General features: G+C 35.2%; 3 protein-coding genes across 5 annotated transcripts; all 3 read left to right on the forward strand.

Moving 5' to 3' along the window:
- Positions 1-1402: 1402 nt before the first annotated feature.
- On the forward strand, positions 1403-11084 carry LOC125209163 (putative serine/threonine-protein kinase SIS8). 3 transcript variants are annotated; one of them, XM_089068536.1, is made up of 16 exons: positions 1403-1561; positions 2621-2999; positions 4066-4269; positions 4366-4557; positions 4707-4963; positions 5308-5397; positions 6416-6511; positions 7174-7260; positions 7906-8020; positions 8795-9095; positions 9480-9603; positions 9712-9731; positions 9813-9969; positions 10257-10545; positions 10625-10697; positions 10795-11084. In XM_089068536.1, exons 2-16 carry the CDS (start codon positions 2754-2756, stop codon positions 10875-10877), a joined length of 2334 nt encoding a protein of 777 aa, XP_088924662.1. In that variant the 5' UTR covers positions 1403-1561; positions 2621-2753; the 3' UTR covers positions 10878-11084. The 3 variants fall into 3 exon arrangements, with proteins under 3 accessions (XP_088924662.1, XP_088924663.1, XP_088924664.1); XM_089068537.1 differs by having other exon boundaries at positions 1412-1561; positions 2615-2999; XM_089068538.1 differs by having other exon boundaries at positions 1412-1561; positions 2679-2999.
- A 2757-nt stretch (positions 11085-13841) lies between these two features.
- LOC148930126 (uncharacterized) lies at positions 13842-14605 on the forward strand. The gene has a single exon (XM_089067846.1). The coding sequence runs from the start codon at positions 13987-13989 to the stop codon at positions 14461-14463; it is 477 nt and encodes a 158-aa protein (XP_088923972.1). The 5' UTR covers positions 13842-13986; the 3' UTR covers positions 14464-14605.
- Positions 14606-19116: 4511 nt separating this feature from the next.
- On the forward strand, positions 19117-21896 carry LOC148930127 (trihelix transcription factor ENAP1-like). The gene is made up of 2 exons (XM_089068106.1): positions 19117-20330; positions 21561-21896. The coding sequence occupies exons 1-2, from the start codon at positions 19421-19423 to the stop codon at positions 21572-21574; spliced, it is 924 nt and encodes a 307-aa protein (XP_088924232.1). The 5' UTR covers positions 19117-19420; the 3' UTR covers positions 21575-21896.
- The last annotated feature ends 774 nt before the right edge of the window (positions 21897-22670 follow it).

A 22670-nucleotide genomic window follows, 5' to 3' on the forward strand; every position in this document is an offset into this window, starting at 1 on the left:
AATGACTGTTAATAGATGTGAAGTATTTTTGGTGTCAACGTCACCAAAAATAGTTGCACACCTATAAGCAATTAAAACTAGAGATATATATGTTGACACAAAATAATTTAAGGAATAGTTTTTCTAGAATAAACAATGTATAGTCTGAAACGAAAAATACTACTCCACTAATATTATATGATATATTTATAAATTAAGCTATTTCTTTTTAGATTATAAATATTTTACTAATAATAATTATGTATAATATTGATATCTCCGAAATTTTTTAATATACTCAATAAATTTATGATGTATACCATTTAAAATTGAGAGCCAAGTTATAAGTTATATCCGTGCACAACTGTATGATAATATGGGCCATATGGCCGAATATATAAACTATAAACATAATTTAAATTGTTGGGGACCAAAAACCCCAGGCCCAAATACAATAATTTTTGTTTTTTTTTGAAAATAAACCATGTAAACTTTAAATGTTCAATTTGACTTCAGTAAATACTATTAATTAATACATTAATATAATTATACCCTCAATTAATTCAGAGGAATAATGAGAAAAAAATAGAGAATGCTTGTGATAAATGATTTGTAAAAAACATGTTGTACTTGTACGTAGTATTCTTTCAAATTTAGGGATTTAAAACGTACAAAATCATTTCCTGAAATCTAATTTAAAGTTCATCCAGTTTAAAATTTTACAATAAAATTAAGATAGTGATAAATGTACATCGATAAACTTTTTTTGAAATTTTAGATTAAAAATTAATCAATTATAAATTTTATCACAAATTATTCACATCATTTTCTCGTTATAGACAAGCTCAAATAATGCTATGGTCCAATTAATTGTCTGTCGAGGCTATATCGTGGGATGTTTGATTTTATTGAAAATTTTAAGATATTTGTCGTTTATTATAAATACTTTTTGAAATGTTTGAATATAAATATATAATAAATTTAATCTATTTATTACTCTGCCGTCACATATTTATTGAACTATATTATTTTCCGAAATAAGTAAGTCACGTTTCTATTATGGTAAGAGCTAGCCATTTCAATCTGCATTTATCCTCTTCACTTACTCAATAAATATGTTCACTTGTCGTGTTTATCGATCCGAAATAAACATCTTTTTGTATATTTTATTCAAATAAAATTTATCCGAATCCTTTGTTTTGACCTTTTAATCATTTAGTGCATGACCAAAATTTCTAAATGAGAACTAATAATATAATTTCATTTATCTTTGATTTTGGTGACTCTAAACCGGACACGCTGTATTAGTTAGAAATTTAGAATGTGCGCTCCACACGCCGTTGGTTTGAACGCCCCTTTTCGAATTAAAAATTCACAAAATTAAACCACGCCAGGAGTCGTTGACGTTTATTATTTATATTAATAAATTAAATCTACAGGGATGAACTAAATCAATCCAACTCCATTGATTTTGTTTTAATAATGACGCCAACGTAGAAGCAGAGTTTAACGCCGCTTCTCCCAGATTCAGATTGCCATGATTCCGCTGATCATTCTCAGATTCACGGCAACAGATCTTCCGGTAACTCTCCCTCATCATTATTTGCCGTTGTTTCTTCCGTTTCCAACTTTTGTTGACGCGAATTCGTTAATACACTGCTGCATGATTGATTATTTGTTCCTTTCTACATGCTTCCGGATGAGCGGATGAGGAGGTTTTGTTTCATTGATTAATTGGAAAATGAATTTTAATTCGCTAATACACTGCTGCTATCTTCTTCTTTACTTTTAGTGCAAATTTTTGGATTTCTTATTGACTGATTGGTTTCCTGTTTGAAGATCAAGTTAAGTTCTCTCTATTGATTATTGAGTTTGTAACGAGAATGAGATTTTTCCCTTCCTCTCATTGTCATATCCACTCCTTTGCTATTTTTGATTTTTTAATTGATCAATGAATCCAGTCCTTCCTTATTTTTCTTTAGTTTTTAGTTTTTACTTTGTTATCTTGTTTGTGAGACCGTTGCTGTTTGATGGATATGTTGGAAAGTAGATTATATCATTGGTTATCACAATGCATCCTGTTGGCTAGTGAAGGATAAGTTCGAGGCTTGGAGCAAGTTTTTATTCTCATGTTTTGGGAATTGGTTACAAAATCTGTACAAGGAAAGCCTAGTTTTGAAACTAAAGGAAAAATCAAGTACCGTAGCGGAAAAACAAAGATAGAAAATGTGTTGCCTAAGCTAGAAAAGTTAGTTAGCAGTGAATCTGCCATGTTGGAAGGTTAACGTGCTCCTCCGTTTTAGTTCACATTGGTGCTGCTTAAGATGAAAGGAATGGACACGCATCAGCTATAAAATCTGTCAGGAAAATTTGTTTTTATATATTGACATATTTGTGGATAACATGATTTTCAGATTCATTTTCATTTCAAACATTTTTACACTGGTGGAAAAAAGGTGACCCTGAAAATGTTTTTATTTTATATACCATCTTCATTGTGCTCCATTTTTTGGGAGGATATGAGAGATTTGTTAAAAAATGCTATTTGGTTCATTCTGTTATAAAATGCATTAAATAAACACTGTGAAAATAATTTAACCGTCTGAGCTTGCTCATTTCCCCCCTCTTTTTCAAGTTGTAGATTCTTTGTTCTACACGCAAATCATAGACAAGCTGTTTATGAACATTTTGTGGAGCAGAGTTTGCGTTTGCTATGACGCTTATGCATGTTGCATGTTGCCAAACATGATATTATATTTTGAGTGGAAGAATACATGGAGGAGACAACGGACGATACTAGACTGGTGGAAGGATCAGTTCATAATGCCCAGTGGTGGCCGTCAGGTCTTATTGATAAACTGCGAGTAATTTCTCTGGCTTCTCCAGATGAAACCTCAAGTTCTAAATCAAAATGTCAGCTTGACTGTGGGAGTCCAGCCCTTCATTTAGCATCACAGATTTTGTGGGACACTGGGAAGCTAGCAGAACCAATTCCGGATGGTTTCTACTTCGTCTATCCAGTAAGTGTTATTATTAATTTTAAGATGTGCTATAATTTTTTTGTATGCTAACTTACGGCTAATATATTCTGCTTTGTTTGGTGAAGTTTATAAAATAAGAAATCAAATAGATAAGATAATCTTACTATGTTTGATTAGTTTGGTTTTGTTTCTTTCTATATAATTTATGACAGATATGTAAATCACATTGCCTCAAAGTTATTGTCAATCACACCTCAAAAAGTTTTTGTTGTACGGAGTATTGAATTTGCAACCAGTTCTCTTTTCTACTCTGTTATTTTTCAAGAAGTTCTATGCAATGTTGTTACATGTAATCAAGAAAACTTCTTGCATAGACTCCAGGGATTTTTTTGAATATCTTGGCCACTACTGCTGCTGCATTCCTTTGATCATTGTAATAAATTGGTTCCTGACTCGGAACTTTTAGTATCAAATTATTGTGCTCGAGCCAAAACTATATATCCAGTTTCCACATCAGTGACATGCAAAGTTGCAGACAAGGCCATCTTTTTAATGAAATTCTCCCAGGATTGTTTACCTCTTTGTATGACTAACACCAAGTATATGTTGCTATTAATGTAATATATCTCTTTCAAATCTGCATAACAGGGAAGGATAATCGACATTAAACTATTTCAATCTTAAGAACACAGCAATTTCTGAAAATAATAGCATTGTTGTAGAGAAATATTGCGTGAAAGCTCTGGGTTCTAAGTTCTAACAAAGTTTCAGTCATAACCCTATATTATAGTCTAATAGTTCTATTCATGCTTACCAACTCAGGGTTTTCTTTATTAAGGAATTTTGTGTTAGCTTACATTTTGGAACTTGTATATTGGGCATGATGGAATAATTTAACAAACTGTTCTTCTTTTTCATTCTATGACATGGAGGCCCTTTGTGTTTTATTGATAAAGGAATGTCTACTACTATTTCATACTCTTCATGCTAATGACTGGATGTACCTTCTCTTCTAAACCAGGCATTACCTTTAAATGGCAAGGGGTATTGCAAACCAACTTAATTGTGGCTATCTTGGTTACTTATGATTCCTCTTATTTTTTAGGAAAGAAGATTCAAGGAGCTTTTTGATACTATTCCCTCCATAGATGAGCTCCAGGCTTTGGATGCTGATGGGCTCAGGCCCAATGTTATTCTTGTTGATGCACGTAAAGATAAGAAGCTTTCTATGTTAAAGCAGCTAGCTGTCACATTGGTGAGGGGACTCAATCCAAATCCTGCCGCCATAATCAAGAAGTTAGCTGGATTGGTGTGCAATTCTTTGAGTTCCTTTTTACCGTAGTTTTTTCTTTGAGGTAGCTTCATGAAATTAAGTTTTTTGAATATTTTATTAACACCTCTAAAGGTCTGTGATTTCTTCAAAAGACCCAAATTGGAACCCGACCATGTGAGGGGCGCACTTGAAGCGGTCTCTCATGCATTGGACAGTCAAGGTATCCATATGCTGGGCCATGTAAAGCATGGATCTTGCCATTCCAAAGCTATCTTATTCAAAGTTCTTGCTGACACTGTTGGCCTGGAATGTATGCTTATGGTGGTAAGGTGCCAACCTCTTTTGAGGCGAGCAATGAGTTTTATATTTATCATACCATCAGCAGCTGCTTATCTTCCTAGTGTTTGCCATAGCTGAATTTGTTCTGCATAAACAACTCCTCATTTTGTGTTTGTGTTTCCCACTTCTTCCAGGGTTTAGATAGAGAAGGGGTAATACAGCGATCAGACGCGTATAGGCACATGTCTGCCATAGTTGTTTTAAATTCTATTGAATATTTGGTTGATCTTGCACGTAGCCCTGGGAAATTGGTGCCATGCTCAGCTAAGGCAGTCCTTCTCTCTCATCTCTCTGCTGGTGAGAGTGATTCTGCTGAAAATGATTCATATGATTCACCTATTGAACCAAATAGTCCAGTGCGTGCATTTTCAGATCAAACAGAAGTTGAAGGGTAAGAATAAATGTTTTGGATCCAGTTTGTGTTGTTCTTAACTTGAACTTTAAATAAAATCTCTTTGTACTGAGCCTTAAACCTTTTAGCATTACACCCTTTCCCCTGATACTGCTGGAATATAGTGCTTTCAGCTTTTATACATGTTGGGAAGTTGTTTAACAATCCAAATCTCAGAACTGATAATCTGATCCTTGTTGCGTGCATCTATTTTTATTTCCCACTGAGAAAATAATGTGTACCATGCATGGAAACTTTTACTGTGTCGTTATCCAACTAAAATAATATTCATGCAATCATGTGATTAGTTTGGGTGAGGTTACTAAATACCTGTTCTTGTCCAGATTATCCCACAGTGAACCAAATGTAGCAAATTCCTTTTGGAGGCGTAGTCGAAAGAAAACAATAGCTGAACAAAGGACTGCAAGTTCAAGGTCTTGTAACTTTTCTAAACTGAAAATGCACTTCTAAATTCCTCTTTTGTAGATGAATGAGGTGGAAAATTTTGAGTGAAGTGCTATACCGGAGTATGATCTTCAGCTGCTTGAAGTGCTATACCGAAGTGTGATCTTCAGTTTCTAATTAAGGATGTGTATCTTGTGTTAGGGGCTGTGTCCCTCAGGCACCTCTAAATTAATGGTTTTCTCCAACATCTGGCATGCCCTTTATAGCTTTATAGGATAAGAACTTAATGATAAAAGTGAATTTTAGTCAAAACCCTATGAATTGTTACAGCTGACAATATGTTGAGCTAGATCTTTGAAACACTTCTGAACTGCCGCATGTTATATTAGTAAGCTTCGTATGATACTTTGTTCACAACTATATTAGTAAGCTTCATATGATACTTTTTCGAGACTAGTTTGTGTTTGAGAAAGCATCTTTACTTGTCCAAACACTCAAATATTAGCATGCATAAAATCATATGTAGAATTTTGACATCTTGCAAGTTAGTTTTGGATTAGTGCAAAACAAGGCATCAGGAATTTTTTTTGTTAATTCTCTAAATCAGCTTGTTAATATACTATTCGTCCACATATATTTATGATAGGGTAGTAATAGTACCACACACTTATTTTTATCTCATCCAAGGGGCTGATGTTTCTAACATTAGATAGGAATATATTCCTTCCCACCCATCTCATTTTGCATCCTAAAATATTTCTATTACGTGCCACCTCATTTTCTATCAGCATTAGCTAGATTTGCAATAAATTTCATTCATGCAAAAATTGTTCATTTTTTCACCGAGAAAATTAATTTGGTTCTCTGTTCATTCAAGACAGTGAGGTTGCAAGTTTGTCCATTATATTTCAATGTAATTTTATTGAATTTTTGTCTGTATGTTGATATAACTTCTTGACATTTTTTCATGTATGAAATGCTGCTTTGACCTATTCATTTAGATTTCATTATCCACTTATTTTTCTGTTGGGCTATAAAATGTTCCAGTCCCGAGCATCCTTTCTTCCGTGGACATGGGCGATCTTTGCTTGGAGATTGCAGGCATTCATTCCGAGAGTATGAGAATGATATTAATGCATCAAGGTCTGTAGCTACAGCATTTGTAATATGATAGTCAGTTCACATGAAGCATATGTTTTGTGTCCTCTCTAGTTTACATCTCTCATTCTCATAATAATTATCGATATTAGATGTCTATCAGGAAGATTGCGTCTGTTTTCTGGTTAATTGTCTATCACTGGAATTAATCCTGGTGAAGCATTGTCTAGCATCTCTAACATAAGCTTGAGACAAGAATTGATCAGCATATAAAACTGAAACATTTGCTTAGTTGGCCTACCGTCAATTCATCCCATTGCTTTAATTGCATGGAGTATATTTTATGGAGCTAGCTTTTTTATCCATCTTATCAATATTGATCTTGTGGTGTTTGTTCATAATGATAATATCTTCTCCCTTGGTCCCTATATACTTGCAAAAGATAATGGGATAAAATTAAGGTAAAAACTGAGAAGTGTTCAATACATTTTTATTATGCGATGGCATTAACTGTTACCACGGTAAACTCTCATCTTAAACTTCGACCTTATGCTCACAGATTAATTTTACAATGCAGTGCAGTGAATAATCTATCATTTCTCAAATTGCTTTTCAACATGCATTTCTTCCAGTCCCTCTCTGTCTTTGTTTTCTTCAGGAATATATTTTACAATGCCTTTCTCATATAATTTACAATCAAATTGAAGGTCTGTTGGTGCATCTCCAATAGAAGCTCGTAGGAGAAGACGGCGATGCATTAGCATGGTTCCCGAGATTGGTGATGATATAGTGAGGTGTTTCTCTCTTTCTGCTTGCTTCATCCTAGATGTGCTTACATTGAATCGGTGATGTTGTTAATTGTATCTTAATTCTTAAAATATTTAGTATAGGGGATAGAAATTGTATGACAATTGTACCATGTGAAGAGCCAAACCTACTTTATCAGTGAAGATGGAATGGCTATATGGTAATCGACCCGCACACGAGCAATATGACTCTAATTATTAGATGCCATTTGACTTCCAGAACAAAGTTCCCCATGAGATTTATGAAGGTTGATATTATAATGATTAGGTAGAAAATAAATTATTGCATGAATTGTGGCTAAATTCTGATCATTGCAGAACTTGATGTGAACTTTCTTGGATGCTTGGCTGAATATGTTCATGAAAAATGTCATATTGAAAATTATGACTGTTGTTATGCATCTATTACTGTATATCTACTTGTGTGCTCTTCTTGAAAGAAGTGCTTATCCTTTTAGTCATTCATGTGAGTTCTGTCTGTAGCAAGGCTCTCTGCTTTCTATTTCAGAAACCTCTCCGCACGGTTTAAAAAGATGTCTTCTTTACTTAGCATTTTATAGTTTAAGTGTTGCATTGTTAATGATGCGATTCTGCATGGGAATGTCTTACATGGTCATCAAAGTTTGAATTCAGGGCTGTTCGTGAGATGAGTGAAACACTCAAACGAAATCGTCATCCAGAGGAACAAGTAGCTTCGTCTTATAGTTGTTCCGCGAGTGAACAAGAAGACTACTCAGACCGAGGAAGTGTAGGAACCTTTACCTTTTTCTATTCCTTTACACTAGTTAGTGTAATTCACCCAGTAAATAGTTGGTGATAAAAGAGTTATAAGGCAATTTATCTGCAGTGACTAAATTTTAGTTTGAGAAATGCTGAATTTTACAGTGGAATATATTTCTTTTCTGTGGCAATTTATTCCCCTTTTCTTTCATTTTCGGATACCATTTCCTGTTCATTAAATTCAACATGGGTCTTGATGGGTTTTAGCAGTTTAAGGATCTATTAAAAATAGGCTACCTACCTTTCAAAGTTTTGGTTTTTTTTTGGAAAATATTACTCCCTCCGTCCATGAAAATTTGTCCCAGTTTTCCATATCCGTCCGTCCCCCAAAATTTGTCCCATTTCACTTTTACCATTTTTGGTAGTGGACCCCATATTCCACTAACTCATTCCTACTCACATTTTATTATAAAACTAATACTTTAAAAGTAGGACCCACAATCCACTAACCTTTTCAACTCACTTTCCATTACATTTCTTAAAACCTGTGCCCGGTCAAACCGGGACGAATTTTCGTGGACGGAGGGAGTACAAACTATGATCTTCAAATGATGGCAGAATACTTACTCCGCATGCTTTCCATATTTTCCCATATTTTCTGGTTTATGTTTAAACGTATGGCCAGTTTTGCCTTTAATAGACTTGTCGCTTTTGCATGAATATGTATACGTGCCCGCTATTTATCTTCAATCTCTATGTTGGTAGTTGGATTTGTTATATAATGACCATCTTTCCTTTCCAGGTGTCAAGGTTCAATCCGGACGCACATGATGGTCTATATGGTCAAAAGCCTTTGACATATAATCTTCCCCTGAAACAATTACACTCTCAAAAGGCAATCTCTTTGCCTTCTTCTCCTCAACGATTTTCCAAGAAAGGTTATCTTATGAGTGACACCTCAGAAATTTGTTTGAGTCCTGATACGATGTCAACATTTAATAAAGTGCTCGAGTCTTCAAAGTTCCTGAACCAGCCACTGCTACCGTTCGAAGAATGGAATATTGATTTTTCTGAATTAACCATCGGAGCTCGTGTAGGAATTGGTACGTATGTATGTATGAATGTTCTTAGATTAGTTTTAGTGAAGTATGAATTTGGTGTGGATTGAAGTAGAAGCAGAATTATTTGTTGTCATATTTGGAACCATCTTTATAGTTGCATGTCCTGCACCCCAAGAATTTCGTGCTCCATAGAGATGTGTGTGTAACCATTTTTTTAATCTTTTAAATCAACAAACTCTACAGGATGGTTAGGTATAAAGCTTCTGCTCTCAAATTGAGACTCACTAGTTGATACATATTTTCATTAACAGTGAAATTTATTCTCATTACACGTGCTTTGCAAAGTATTTGTTTTCAGAACACTCTACCCTCTATTTACCTCTAAGCTCTGTTGAAGACTATTTTATCTTCTTCCTCGTGCATTAGGATTCTTTGGTGAAGTTTTTCGTGGCACCTGGAATGGGTTAGAGGTTGGGATCAAAGTATTTCTGGAACAAGATCCAACTGCTGAAAACATTGAAGACTTCTGCAACGAAATATCTATCTTGAGGTAATATATTTGTTGTACCTCTGATGTTATGAGTCAGTTGTGAAAATGACATCCTTCGTAAGGGAAATGTGACATTCAGTTTCTAATTGTTCCTTTTCTATCCCACAGCCGGATTCGCCACCCAAATGGTAATCATCCTGCCTAACTTGCTGTTTTTTTCTCTGCTGTCAAATGTTTGTTAGCCAAAGCACATTGTCTTTTTCATGCAGTTATATTATTCCTTGGTGCGTGCACAACACCTCCGCGCCTCTCCCTAGTTACTGAATTTATGGAGATGGGTTCACTGTATTACTTAATCCATGCAAGTGGGCTTAAAAAGAAGCTGAGCTGGCAAAGGAGACTCAAAATGCTTAGTGATATATGCAGGTGTGTTACTGAATGTCAATCTTTGTTCCATCATCTTACCTCGTTCTTAGAATCTTTGGCTTATTGTAAGATTCCATCTTGAAATAAGACCCAAGGCTTGCTCCGATACACATTCTGTTTGGGCTTTTATATAATGTTGTAGTTTTGTCGAATGGTGACTTTAAATGATCTGGTGTCCTAAGGTTCATCAGTAAAGACAAGGAGTATGATGTTTGGTTAATGTCGGTTTCACTAGATTCTTCTTCCTTTTGCACTAATTCTGGTCCATTATTTCCTGGGGTATATAGGGGATTAACAAGCATACATCGAATGAACGTGGTACACCGTGATCTGAAAAGTGCAAATTGCCTTGTGAACAAGCATTGGGTGGTGAAGATATGTGATTTTGGACTTTCGCGGAAACTGATCACCAGGCCCATGAAAGACTCTTCTTCAGCTGGAACGCCAGAGTGGATGGCACCAGAACTAATTCGCAATGAGCCCTTCATAGAAAAGTGCGACATCTTCAGCCTGGGTGTCATAATGTGGGAGCTCTGCACACTCAAAAGGCCATGGGAAGGCATACCATCTGTACAGGTAAAACATAGCAAACAGCAACTACCACACAAACAAAACTCCTCACAAGATGTACATTTGTTGTTGTCGTGACGAGCAGGTAGTTTATGCTGTTGGCCACGACAGGCAGACACTTGAAATCCCAGAAGGTCCTCTAGGCAAGCTGATAGCAGGTAGTACTTAGAGATTTAAGTTGTGGTGTATCCTTGTACATTCTGTGTTCCTTTGGGAGAAATACAAATTAACTTGATTATTTTCTGTCTTCTTCAGATTGCTGGGCTGAACCAGATGAACGACCAAGCTGTCAGGAGATACTGTCGCGCCTGCAAGAATGCGAGCTCTTATTGTGCTAATATGTGACTCTTATCCATTTCTTTCGAAGAATACATATTACCATTGCCCTTTCTGTGCAATAATTGAACATACAAGGTGTTAGATGGGCGTTGTTGAAAACGAGTATTGCAAATATGGGCCGATAATTAGCAAGATTTTGTACTACAAATGTAGACTTTGATCGGATGCAATTGTATGGAATGAAATAGAGAAAACTGCTTGCATAACTTCGTCTCGTCCCTTACTTGAATTTGGATTGTTAGCAGGTTGCTTCGAAAACAGAACATGAAACAACTTGTCCTTTGGTTATAACTTCTGCAGCTAAACTCCTGGGCTTACTGGGTTCAGACAACTATTGGGCAGTAATACTAGTACCATTTGAAGCCCATTTTCCATTTTCTTGTGGAATTTGAACTTTCCTGTTTACTTGGTGATGTTAGTTCATTTCCAATTTAAATTTTCATTTTTTACTATTACTAGTTGAGAGCATCGAGGCCAAAATGTAGCAGCCCTAGGAAAAGATTTGGTGGTGGTTCGTGAATCATGATTCATGATTCATGACCAGCCTAAGCTTATCATACAGAAAATGTGCCCACCCTAAGCTGGGGAATTCTTTTGTCAGTATTACTATTGAGCATTTGAGCAAGAATTATAATCCAATTTGATTACAACCCTTCTCATTCCACAAAAAATCCCACTTGCTTGAAATATATCCATCACTACGTACTCCCCTAAATCGACTAGTGTCCGTTTCAAGTGGCCATTGGATGAGATCTTACTATATTTATACATTTTTTTGTCACACTAAGCATATAGGTTCCACAATTTTATATAGAATTCTTATTAATTAGTATGAAGTGGTGTCATTTCATTCACAAATATTTGTACTGCATAGGTACTAACACGATCCCTCTCGTAAAGTTCATTCCACCCATGTGAAAGAACTAGTCAATTTCCATTAAATCAAAATTAGCATCATTTGCAGAGATTTCAATGTAATTTGTTGAGAAAACAAACTGTCATGCCCCAAGTTTACAAGAAAGAGGTGCATAGTGTATTGTTCTAAAGGAAAAAGAAGCCCCCATGCCCATGTCCCCCCTCTACAATTAAATCCCACTTGCTATATTTTATAAGTATTAGGAGTAGTATATTTTTTACAAAAATATTGAAGGGTCCTATATCTCAATTTATTTTTTCCTATACTGCTATACATATAGATTAAATTATGTACTCCATAACTTTTTTTGTTTTAGCCAAGGACAAGTGTACGATTAAGTACCCATAATTATAAACATAGTAATTAACAATTAGGGTTTTGATGTCTGGTCAGCATTGATTTGGTCTTGGATATATATATTTCCTTAGAACGCATGCACTTATTTCCTGAGAATATGTCAAAAGAGTTGGTGCAGTTGGCCAACAGAGCCAAACAGATTTATGATTGTGATTGTGATTGTGATCATGATCAGATAGAATTTTCTGATGAAAAAATAAGAAAAGAAAATTAATGAAAGCGTCAACCATAAAAATAATGAAGTGTCAGTAAAATTCCTTCTTTGTTACAGCTTCTTGGTGTCAGACTTCTTTCTCTCTATAATTGATGAAGAGAGAGATATCATATTCAGACAGCCCACGACATGACCTCCTAAAAAAATCCCATAGCCATCAAGATTATCATGATATAAGTATAATTAGCTAATTGCTAGTTTTCTTAAACCTAATCATTTAGTTTGGATTTTGTGATTTAGGGGAGATTAAGATTTGAATGGAGCACGACACCCTCCAAAATGGACCCTCTTCTCCATCCTTCACATGCTGCCCACTAACATCTACATCTCTACCATTAAATGATATGGGGTCCTCCAATCCAACTCCATTAGACTATATATATACCCACAAATTTAATTAATCAAATCATATAAATTTCAGTTTTATCTAATTTTTTCAATTTCCCTTTTTTTCCTGGGAAGAGACCTTTTCTTTTTGTAGTTGGCCCACAGGGGTGAGATGCATTAATCACTCTAACTGAACTCTTTGGATATGAGTCATAAATATACAAAAAAATAATTTTCCTCGAGTCACCATCTTGCTTTTGAATTTCGTTATATGAGGTTAATGTTGAAAAAATATACTACGTAAAGCTTATTTATAACTCAAAGAAAATGAGTTATACCAAAGATAAAAAATGGATCTTGGATTAAAATTTAAAGCTATGGAAAAGTTCACCATGTGTATATATTGGGTTAATAAGACAAACATGTATCACACAAGTCAAAGTTAATTAGCACATCCCAAAGTTAAATAAAGGTTATCATATCCCTCACTTTTCAATGAAACCCACAATCCACATGACCTTTTCTTGCTTGGGGATATTGGAAGATCACAAATCCTCTCAAAAGAAGATCTCTATACCCAATACACCCCAACTATGTGTCCCATATTTTGATCTCATATCCTAATTTCTCCATCCCCAATCTATACACCATTAAGAGAATTGAACTTCTCCAATCCCCTTCTCATCAATGACCCTACTTTCCACTAATAGCTTGGATTGGTACACACTAGCAACTTAGCAAAATCATCCATAAATCGACAAGTGTCACGTTTTGATTCCGCCACATGTACTAGAACCCGCGGCCAGTCGGATGACTTGGAAAAACCAATCATGGACAAACATGTGTGTGTCCATAAGCAACCAACCCCTCACACCCAACCCAAATTATTGAACTCAGTGATGGGAGGATGGCAAGGGGGAGGGAATGATAGATCTAAAAGGCAAAGTACAACACATATTAAATCATGGCAAGAGTTTTTCACAATTTACAAGCCACCAAATAAAATACATTCCAATATTACTATATATATGTATGCCACGTAACATTTTCAATAAAACAAATACTAATTCCCCAACAGAAATAATTAAGTGGAAAATGAAAAAAAAGAAAGGTCCAAAAGCATATAATAGAAACTTGCATGAAAAAAACAACAACAACTGAAGTGATTGATACCCACCATCATTCTCTCTCTCTCTCTTTCTCTTCAAATATTAAGAGAAGAAGAGAACAAAGGAAAAAAGAAGCTTCTCTACATCTCCCTCTCTCTCTCTCAAAAAAACAGGGGTTTTGAGCCATGAAAAACAGCATAAGGTGCTGCATTTCGTGCATTCTGCCGTGCGGGGCCCTCGACGTGATCCGTATCGTCCACACCAACGGCCACGTGGAGGAAATCAGCGGCGCCGTGACGGCCGCCGAGATCATGAAACTGCACCCCAAGCACGTCCTGAAGAAGCCGTCGTCTCCCTCGGCGGCCGACGGCATGTGCCCCAAAATAATCGTGGTTCCGCCCGACGCGCAGCTCCAGCGCGGCAAGATTTACTTCCTCATGCCCCTCCCTCCGCCGCCGAAGAAGAAGAAGAAGAGCCAACCTTCTAGAAGCAACGGAGCTTCCAATACTACTAACTCCGTCACTGACCTACTCGTCTCCGATCGTTATCTGACCGAGATTTTGTCGGAGAAGGTCTCGTCGCAGAGAGATCGGCGGCGAGGCCGCGGCCGTGTTTGGAGGCCGCATTTAGATAGCATTTCGGAGGGAGGATCTGATGCCTAGTTTTTTTTTTTTTTTTTTTTTTTTTTTTGGTAATTTTTAGTTTTTACTTCATCAGATTATTTACTAGGGTTTCTCAACTCAATACTACTGGTTGTAAGGTGTAACCCTTTATTTCTTGTTTTTACATATAGCTTTTTTGTTACTGTTTTTGTATGAGCATTCAAGAAAATAAGGTTAGTTAAAGAATAAATTTTAAGGATTAAATTTATGTGGATTAGACTACTTTAGAGCAGTAATTAGATGAATCAAAAAAATAAAATAAAACAATATATATGGATAAGATTGATCGGAAATTTGAAAGCGATCCCACTTCTACAGATGATAGTGGAGTTGTTGCAACTGTGTGTCTGTGTGTTTAATTTAGTTTTGTGATTAATTAATTAGGATGAATTAATTACAGTTATGTATATAAGTGATCAAATCGGTTTCCATGTTTTCTGGTTGTAGCTGCCTCGCAATATTTGTAGTGATCGTATACATAAAAGAAAAAATATTAATGAAAAGAATGATTTTTGAAGGCAGTGATGTCGGTTGGAATAGTTAAGGACAAACGTATTAATTAGAATCTGGGAGGATTGGCCTACTTTATATGTTAAATCATATTCTATAGTTTGAAAATATGTTGGTATTGTAAATGAAATTAGTCCAAAATAAATTGCTAAAATTATTACGTGAGATGGTATCATGTGTTTAAATTATTGCTCCATAGAACACGAGGATTAGTTGGGAAACATTATTTACTAATTGAAAAACTAATGATACTTTTGTCAATAAGTATAGTTTAAAGGTAGCTAGAATAGTTAAAAAGGTACTCCCTAGAAAAGAACTTATTACGCTTTTAATTAAAGTGATACCTTTTTATATTATAAAATATTACTACTATTCTTTATAATTAAGGAGTATTAATTATTACTAGTATTTCTTTTGTGAGCATTGCATTTTCTTAAAAATATGAGTATATCTCACTTTACTAACGACAAATATTACAAGTAATATAATCTTGGCCTTACACACACCACAAAATTAGTAACTTTAATTAGAAAGAATTGCATTAATTAATCGAAAAGTGTTGCATGATTTTCCTTGAACAGTATTATTTATTTCCTTTATTTTCATTTTCATTTGTGAAAGATTTAAAAGCAACCATTGATAGATAGCTACCTGAAATCATAACTAGTACCCCAACAAACCACATCTGTTTAAGCATATTATAGCAAACACTTTTTGAGTTAACCAACTTCAGCCATTTGCATTTGGAATACAATATGTGGATGACGACTGTACCTACTCTAACATCTATCATATCACCACATATGTTTCATATACATCGAATAAAGGCATCATTCTTTATCATAAAACCTACATTATCAAGATTTGAAAATCGAAACATACCATTATTAGTTATAGAGTGTCCAAGTAAAATTGTTCAAAAATATTTCATGCTTATCCAGTAGGAATTATGGTCATGAAAAATAAGATTATATGACACAATTATGATGTAATTTATCACGAAGAAATCATCCAAGCATATATTGACAATTTCGTCCACATACGTAACCATATATTGAAAATATAAGTATTATATATAAAGAATTTTATTCTCTGAGAGAATAATCATATGTACAAATATAATGCATCACAGTATGTTTTAAAGACACAAAAATAAAGATGTAATTACTTGTGCTAGAAAATTTTAAAAAATAACCATAGTTTAGGATATAAAAGAAAGCGTCTCTAAGTTGAAGATAAATTATCTTAATCTTTTGATTTTCTAGGATGCTTCTATTTGTGTCCCCTAATTTTAGTATGGAGATCAAGAATAATATCATTTTTTTGAAGCGTTTATGGTATATATGGAAACACAAATTAATATATATCCTTAATTGCACTAAAAATGTCTTCATCGGTTTTTTAGTGTACTCTAATATTGGATTTTCTTTATCAAAATAAGAGAATTTTTTTTGGACCTTTCTTCATTGTTATGTATATATACATTCTTAATTCTCTATATTAGAAATATGTACATCATTTACAATATAATCTTGAATACAAGATCCACCAAAATAGCATAAATGTCGATTGCGCGACCCCACACAACATATACCTACCCATTTTCATAAACCCTTTTACACACTATTGTATAATATCAACATAAAATTCATCATTTATAATTTTATATCAACCATTTGAAATTGAAGGCATGGGCTAAAACTTATCGGAATTGTAAATTAACGCCGATTGTCTGTATTACGGGATGCATAATATAAATTAAATTATGATATATACTAAAATTATTTGTGATGTTGATACATATAATAATCGTCCCCACAATAGTCTGGATAAACATAATAATTACATATAACTAGCTAGTGGGCACTCTCTTTTTCCATATTGTTTGTATGGAGAAGAACTAATCACAAGATGCCAACAACATCACTCACAAAGTTGATTCCATCATATATAGCAACTTCAATGTCACCACAACATATATAATCCATCTCATTTTAATTTTGATTCGATCAAAATTCATATTTGAATAATTGAATCTTAACATCATTCCATGGGACACAATACTTTACTCTACAAGCAAATTTATATATGCAATTAATACTATATAATTTTCTTTATATGACGCAACAAAAGAATATGTATGTAGTAGATATAGTGGATCTAATTAGAGGTAGGATAATTGGGATCTCAATCATTTGACCACAAATAGATCAAATGATGAAAAATATCATTTTCTGAAATTATGTTGGACTTATCCGAGTACTTAAAATCAGAATATTGTTGTGGATTAGGCATAGCCATTAGGGCCGTGTCGTCCGCATTCTATATATTTCATGTGCTTTAATTGTCACGTCAACTCTCTTCCATTATCCTCAGAAATAAATCTCCAACTAAAAGTAAGGAATAAATAATTGCAGCTTCAACTATACACTTAACCTCATATTCCATTCTTTTTAACACTAGTCTTCTATGAAGGTGATGGCCTCGTTTAGGAAACTTTTGAGTTACTTACCACTATTGATTGGATATATTGACAGGACTATAAGAACATTGTAATTGTTCCTTATTCTTTTGTATTATTTGATAGTCATCTCACGGCTTTATAATTAAAATGTACTTGCTTGAAACTTCAGCAGAATGAGATTTTCGAATTTTTTTTAAAAGTTTGTTCACGAAAATGTTTGTCTTGTGCAAATTTCTACAAAACACTACTAAGATATGGAATTGTAGTGTTTTATAAATAAATAAAAAAATAAATCTACCATGTTATGCCATTAGAGATATCGGTCATCCCATCCGCATTTATATTTCTCCTTATTCTTATTACCTTTTTTTAGGACAAAAAGAATACAAATATAGAAAGAAAAACTAAAAATTGTTGGCTAAACTCAAAAAAGAAAATGAAGAACACTATAAAAACATGTGGATCTTTTCTTGTTTCGGCCCATCTAAAATTGGTCCAACTACACGATGAATATCTTGGACACCAAGATTGGGCCTCAAAAAAAATACAGTTATCTGGCCTTAATTTTTTATTTCATTTTTATTTTAGTGTTTATTTGTGGGAGTGATTTAGGTAATAAGTTTAAAAAATAAAACTAAAAATATAAATACTCCTAGTAGTTTTCCAAGAAGAGGAAATAAGCACATTTTAGTGAGATGAACGGAAAAAAAAATTGAGCATACACTAATTTTTTTTACCTGAGCTGTTTCTTAATATTCAGTAAACTTACTAAAACTTGTCGTATTTGATTTATATAAATTCTTTGAATACTTCGTGTTAATTTCTCCAACCCCAATCATGGAGCAGTGGAATTATATAATGTTCTCTCACTTTGTCAGGTTTCAAGAAACCACTTGTTTGAAATGGAAAATGGAAATAAATAGAATAACTTGGCCTAATATGATTTATTTTAATTAATCCAATTAATTTATAATGTAATTTGATAAAATATTAAATTCATTTTAAAAGTATAAATTTTCTTATGATTATTAGCTCATCTTAAATTGGAACAAAATGATCCCTTTAAAAAATAGAAAATAATACTGAGAAATAACTTCAACATTTAATATAACTATTAAAAATTTACAAAAATATATTATATGGTCAGCTACCTCGTACCTGCCATCTAAATACATAGTTTTAATCTGATCATTATTAGATTATAGATTATAGATTAATCTCTTTCAAATGATTGGTAAATTTTACTAATAATTTAATTGAATCATAAAATTGAATATTGTCAAAGATAAAGTCAGCCCTTGAAATAAATAAGTACTAGCATTAGTGTTAATATACTGACATCACAAAATCAAGCGGCAAAAGCGTTGGAAGTTGAAACCCTACACTTAATAAATTTGATTTGTAATAAGTTGGTTGGTTACAATAAATGAAAAAAAAACAAACCCTACTCGTCGGCAGCTAAAAAGGAGATAAGAATGGAGCCGGGGGTCCGGAGAGGGCAAAAGCGTCATTTCGGAAGAGCACACGGCAATCGCATGACCGGACAATTCCAAACCCACGCTCCTCGTCATCGGCCCATTCACCCCGTGCGTCTTCTCCCTCTAATTTTCCGCCTAAGCCCAAACCATTCTTTTTTTTTTTTTTTTTAATTTTTCAGACAAAATCTCCCTAATTCTACTCACCAAAAAATTCAAATCCAATCAATCATCGCTAAAAACCTAACCCACAGACGTTACGTGACGCAGTTACCAATGACATTTCGGCCGAATTCGCGTGACCGTCGTTCTCACGCGCTCCCCCCGCCGATGCCGATACCCCCTCACCAGTCACCCCTATCCCTCCCCTTTTTACCCCAAACCAATTCCATCTCATCTTCTTCATCTCTCCCCTCTCGCCGCCTCTCCTTTTTCCCCAATCTCCTTTTCCGATTCCTTCCTCTCTCAGATCTCGACGCTCAATTGGATTTCCCAGCCTCGTCTACCCATGGGCGATTTGACGGAATCTTCCACTCCTCAGCCGCCGGCGCCGCCGCGCCAGGGCCCCTTCCGCGAGGACTGCTGGACTGAGGAGGCCACCTCCACGCTCGTTGATACCTGGGGGCAGCGTTACCTCGAGCTCAACCGCGGCAACCTCCGCCAGAAGGATTGGCAGGAGGTGGCCGACGCGGTCAACGCGCTCCACGGCCACACGAAGAAGACGCACCGCACCGACGTGCAGTGTAAGAACCGGATCGATACTCTGAAGAAGAAGTACAAGACGGAGAGGGCGAGGATCGCTGAATCTAACGGAGCCCTAGCGTCGTCCTGGCCGTTTTTCTCCACTCTGGAGCACTTGATCGGATCTAATTTCAACAAGCACCAGCAGAGTAAGGTGATTACCTCCGCCGTGCCGATTTCGTCGGCTCAATCTACGCCTCCGTTGTCCCTGCCTGCTCCGCCGCTGGCTGTGCCGCTATCCTATCGCAAACCGATGGCTCCTGCAATGGTGACGCCGATTAGTCTGCCGCAGAAGCGTCCGATGCTGTCTCCGGCCATGGACAAATCGTTCTTCAGGAAAAATTACTCAGCAATGGCTGCTGCAGCGGCCGCAGCTGACGATGAAGCTGATGATGATGACGAGTTGGAGGGTGATGAGGTGGAGGGCAGCGAGGATGGGGCTGAAGAGGAGGAAGAGGTAGGGCAAGAAGGGATGAGGAGATTGGCCAAGGCTATAGAGAAGTTTGGGGAAATTTTTGAGAAGGTAGAGGGTATGAAGCAGAGGCAGATGGTGGAGTTGGAAAAGCAAAGGATGCAGTTTGCTAAAGATTTGGAGGTTCAAAGGATGCAGTTGTTTATGGATACACAGGTCCAGTTAGAGAAGGTCAAGCGGGCAAAACGGCCTGGATCTTCTGATGGTATAATTGCTATACATCGCGATTTAGTTACTTTTCTATCAATTTGTGCCTTTTTGCTTCTATGTTTACCTTTTCTCTTTTCTTGCTTTACTGATTATATAAATGAAATTGCATACTTTGGCATCAACTAAGAATAGGTAAATTGCATACTTGCGGCTCGAATTACCTTGGTGATTCTGGTTTTCCCCTGATCATGTAGGTAGATGGGAACGAACCTGCAATCTGAAGTCTTTAGTTGTTGATGGCTAGCATGTGTTTTTCATATAACAGCCGATTATTTTTTGTCATTTCATATGTTCCTTATGTATATAGGTTTTTCTATATCGTTCCCATTTTCTTTTGTTCTAGTTATCCATGAGAATTGGTTGGCACATTTTGTTATGTGAGCCAGCGGGGTATCTTGTTGATATTAGGATTATCGAGGAAACAAGAAACTGCTCATGTCATCATGCTGGAAACTCCGTTCCAAAAGATTGATCTTGAATATTAAAGCACGTTTTGGCCACTAAAGGATTATGTGTGCATTTTTGAGATATGATTGAATCATCAGTTTTTGGGGTTGATGTACTATAAATGCTTGTTGCTAGATGTAGGGCATTAAACTCACATCTTACAACATTCTTTAGGAGGGAGCCTGTATTTAGCTTTGATGGCTGATGAACTTTCTTAGTTGGTAGGAGTAACATTTAGTTGAATACATCATTATAGACTGATGATGACCTGATCATCTACCGTTATGCTAATTTCAATTTAATGTTGCACTGTGCTTTATTCTTTGTTGTCACTATGTAACATTTGTTTTGAATGTCTCTGAAAGATTAAATATTTAGATCAATAAAATGTATTGTTTGAACAATGTTTTTTGTCCTTGCTTCTTTGTTCTGTATTTTATGTCTGTGCCATTTCATGCTGGATAGGATACTATAGGTTCAGTACTATTACTGAAGTGGTGCCTGTTAAGTTATGAATCCTTTAGCTCTGGAATTGATTATGTCATTTATGTCTCAGCACAACTTGTTTTAATTTATCTGCCCTTGCTTGTTTGGCTTCAGCAATTATATGTTAAAAGTGGATGTATAATTAGGAATAATTTCAGATTGTGACTATGGCTATTGCATTGTGCATATTTTCAGGGGAAAACATCTAATTGTTGTATCACCATCTATCTACATTTGGTATACTTTTGTCCTTGATTTTTTTCTGAGCTGTGATTTTCTGGCAATTATGCAGATATGTATAGCTAGTGCGGAGCAGCTGAGCGCTGAACAATGTGGTATTTCTTCTTGTTGATGGCTGAAGAAGATTCTTTGGTCGGGAAAGAGATTGACTAGCTAATTTTTAAGTAGAAGAGAGATTCATGTCAATGATAGGGTTCCTTTTGATGAATCTACTATTGTCTGCCCATATGCTTGGCCTGTTTAGGATCATTAATTTTTATTCTTCTGAGTGGATATAGCACTTTTTAGTGTTTGAATATGTTTCCATATAATCGTTCGCATCTGTTGGTGTACCTTCTATGATGACTTGTTAAAGTAGTATGTTTTCAATATAATGAAGTTTCTGGTAGCAAGTGGTTCTCAACCCTCAGGCCTTAACATAAACTATATAAACGGCTTCTCATTCATTATTTTATAGTACTTCAGTTTTGTTTTGCCTTTGTCAGAAATATCATTTGGTCGATATCGCTCTTATTTGTTTATACTCTATTTCTGATATAGCCGTTTGATTCGTGCATATTTTCATTTAGCATTTGTTCCTTCATTTCATATACTCTCTTTTGTTATTTGTAGAAGTTTTATGCTGAACAATTACAAAAGCATGTAGACAATTTATTATTGGGAAATTGGTCTCTAAAACCATGAACTTTGCCTAAAATTTGGTATTTCCCATGAACTTTAAAATTGGTATATAATATCACGTACTTTGCATTTTGTTTGGTATTTCCCACGGCATGTTTATTACTATATTTGACTACCTTACGAGGCTTTTATCATACTTGACACAATTAAATTAACGTGGTTTTCAACGTGACTTTTTATGCTACGTGTTATGAACTTAAAAAGTGGTTTCAAATATTATAAAACATATCACGGTTGCCTATGTTAAATAAGATTTTGATGAAAATATCTTATTTGAGTGAGTTCGGGAAATACCAAACAAAATGCAAAGTTCGTGATATTATATACTCCCTCCGTCCCAAGGTATTAGACCAACTTTCCTTTTTGGGATGTCCCAACATATTAGACTCATTTCCTTTTTTAGCAAAAAACATTTATCTTATTTTATTCTCCACTTACTTTTTTCTCTCTTCTCTCCCCTACTTTTTCCCTCTCTCATACT

This window comes from Salvia hispanica, chromosome 3 (genome assembly GCF_029641045.1).
Source record: "Salvia hispanica isolate PSC_SH4W2 chromosome 3, Shi_PSC_v1, whole genome shotgun sequence".
Taxonomy (NCBI): domain Eukaryota; kingdom Viridiplantae; phylum Streptophyta; class Magnoliopsida; order Lamiales; family Lamiaceae; genus Salvia; species Salvia hispanica.

Coding starts and splice junctions, on each gene's coding strand:
- LOC148930127 (XM_089068106.1), top strand. CDS start 19,421: ATGGGCGATTTGACGGAATCTTCCACTCCTCAGCCGCCGGCGCCGCCG.
- LOC148930126 (XM_089067846.1), top strand. CDS start 13,987: ATGAAAAACAGCATAAGGTGCTGCATTTCGTGCATTCTGCCGTGCGGG.
- LOC125209163 (XM_089068536.1), top strand. CDS start 2,754: ATGGAGGAGACAACGGACGATACTAGACTGGTGGAAGGATCAGTTCAT. Junction 10,546..10,624: donor AAGGCATACCATCTGTACAG/GTAAAACATAGC, acceptor CGTGACGAGCAG/GTAGTTTATGCTGTTGGCCA. Junction 10,698..10,794: donor TCTAGGCAAGCTGATAGCAG/GTAGTACTTAGA, acceptor TGTCTTCTTCAG/ATTGCTGGGCTGAACCAGAT.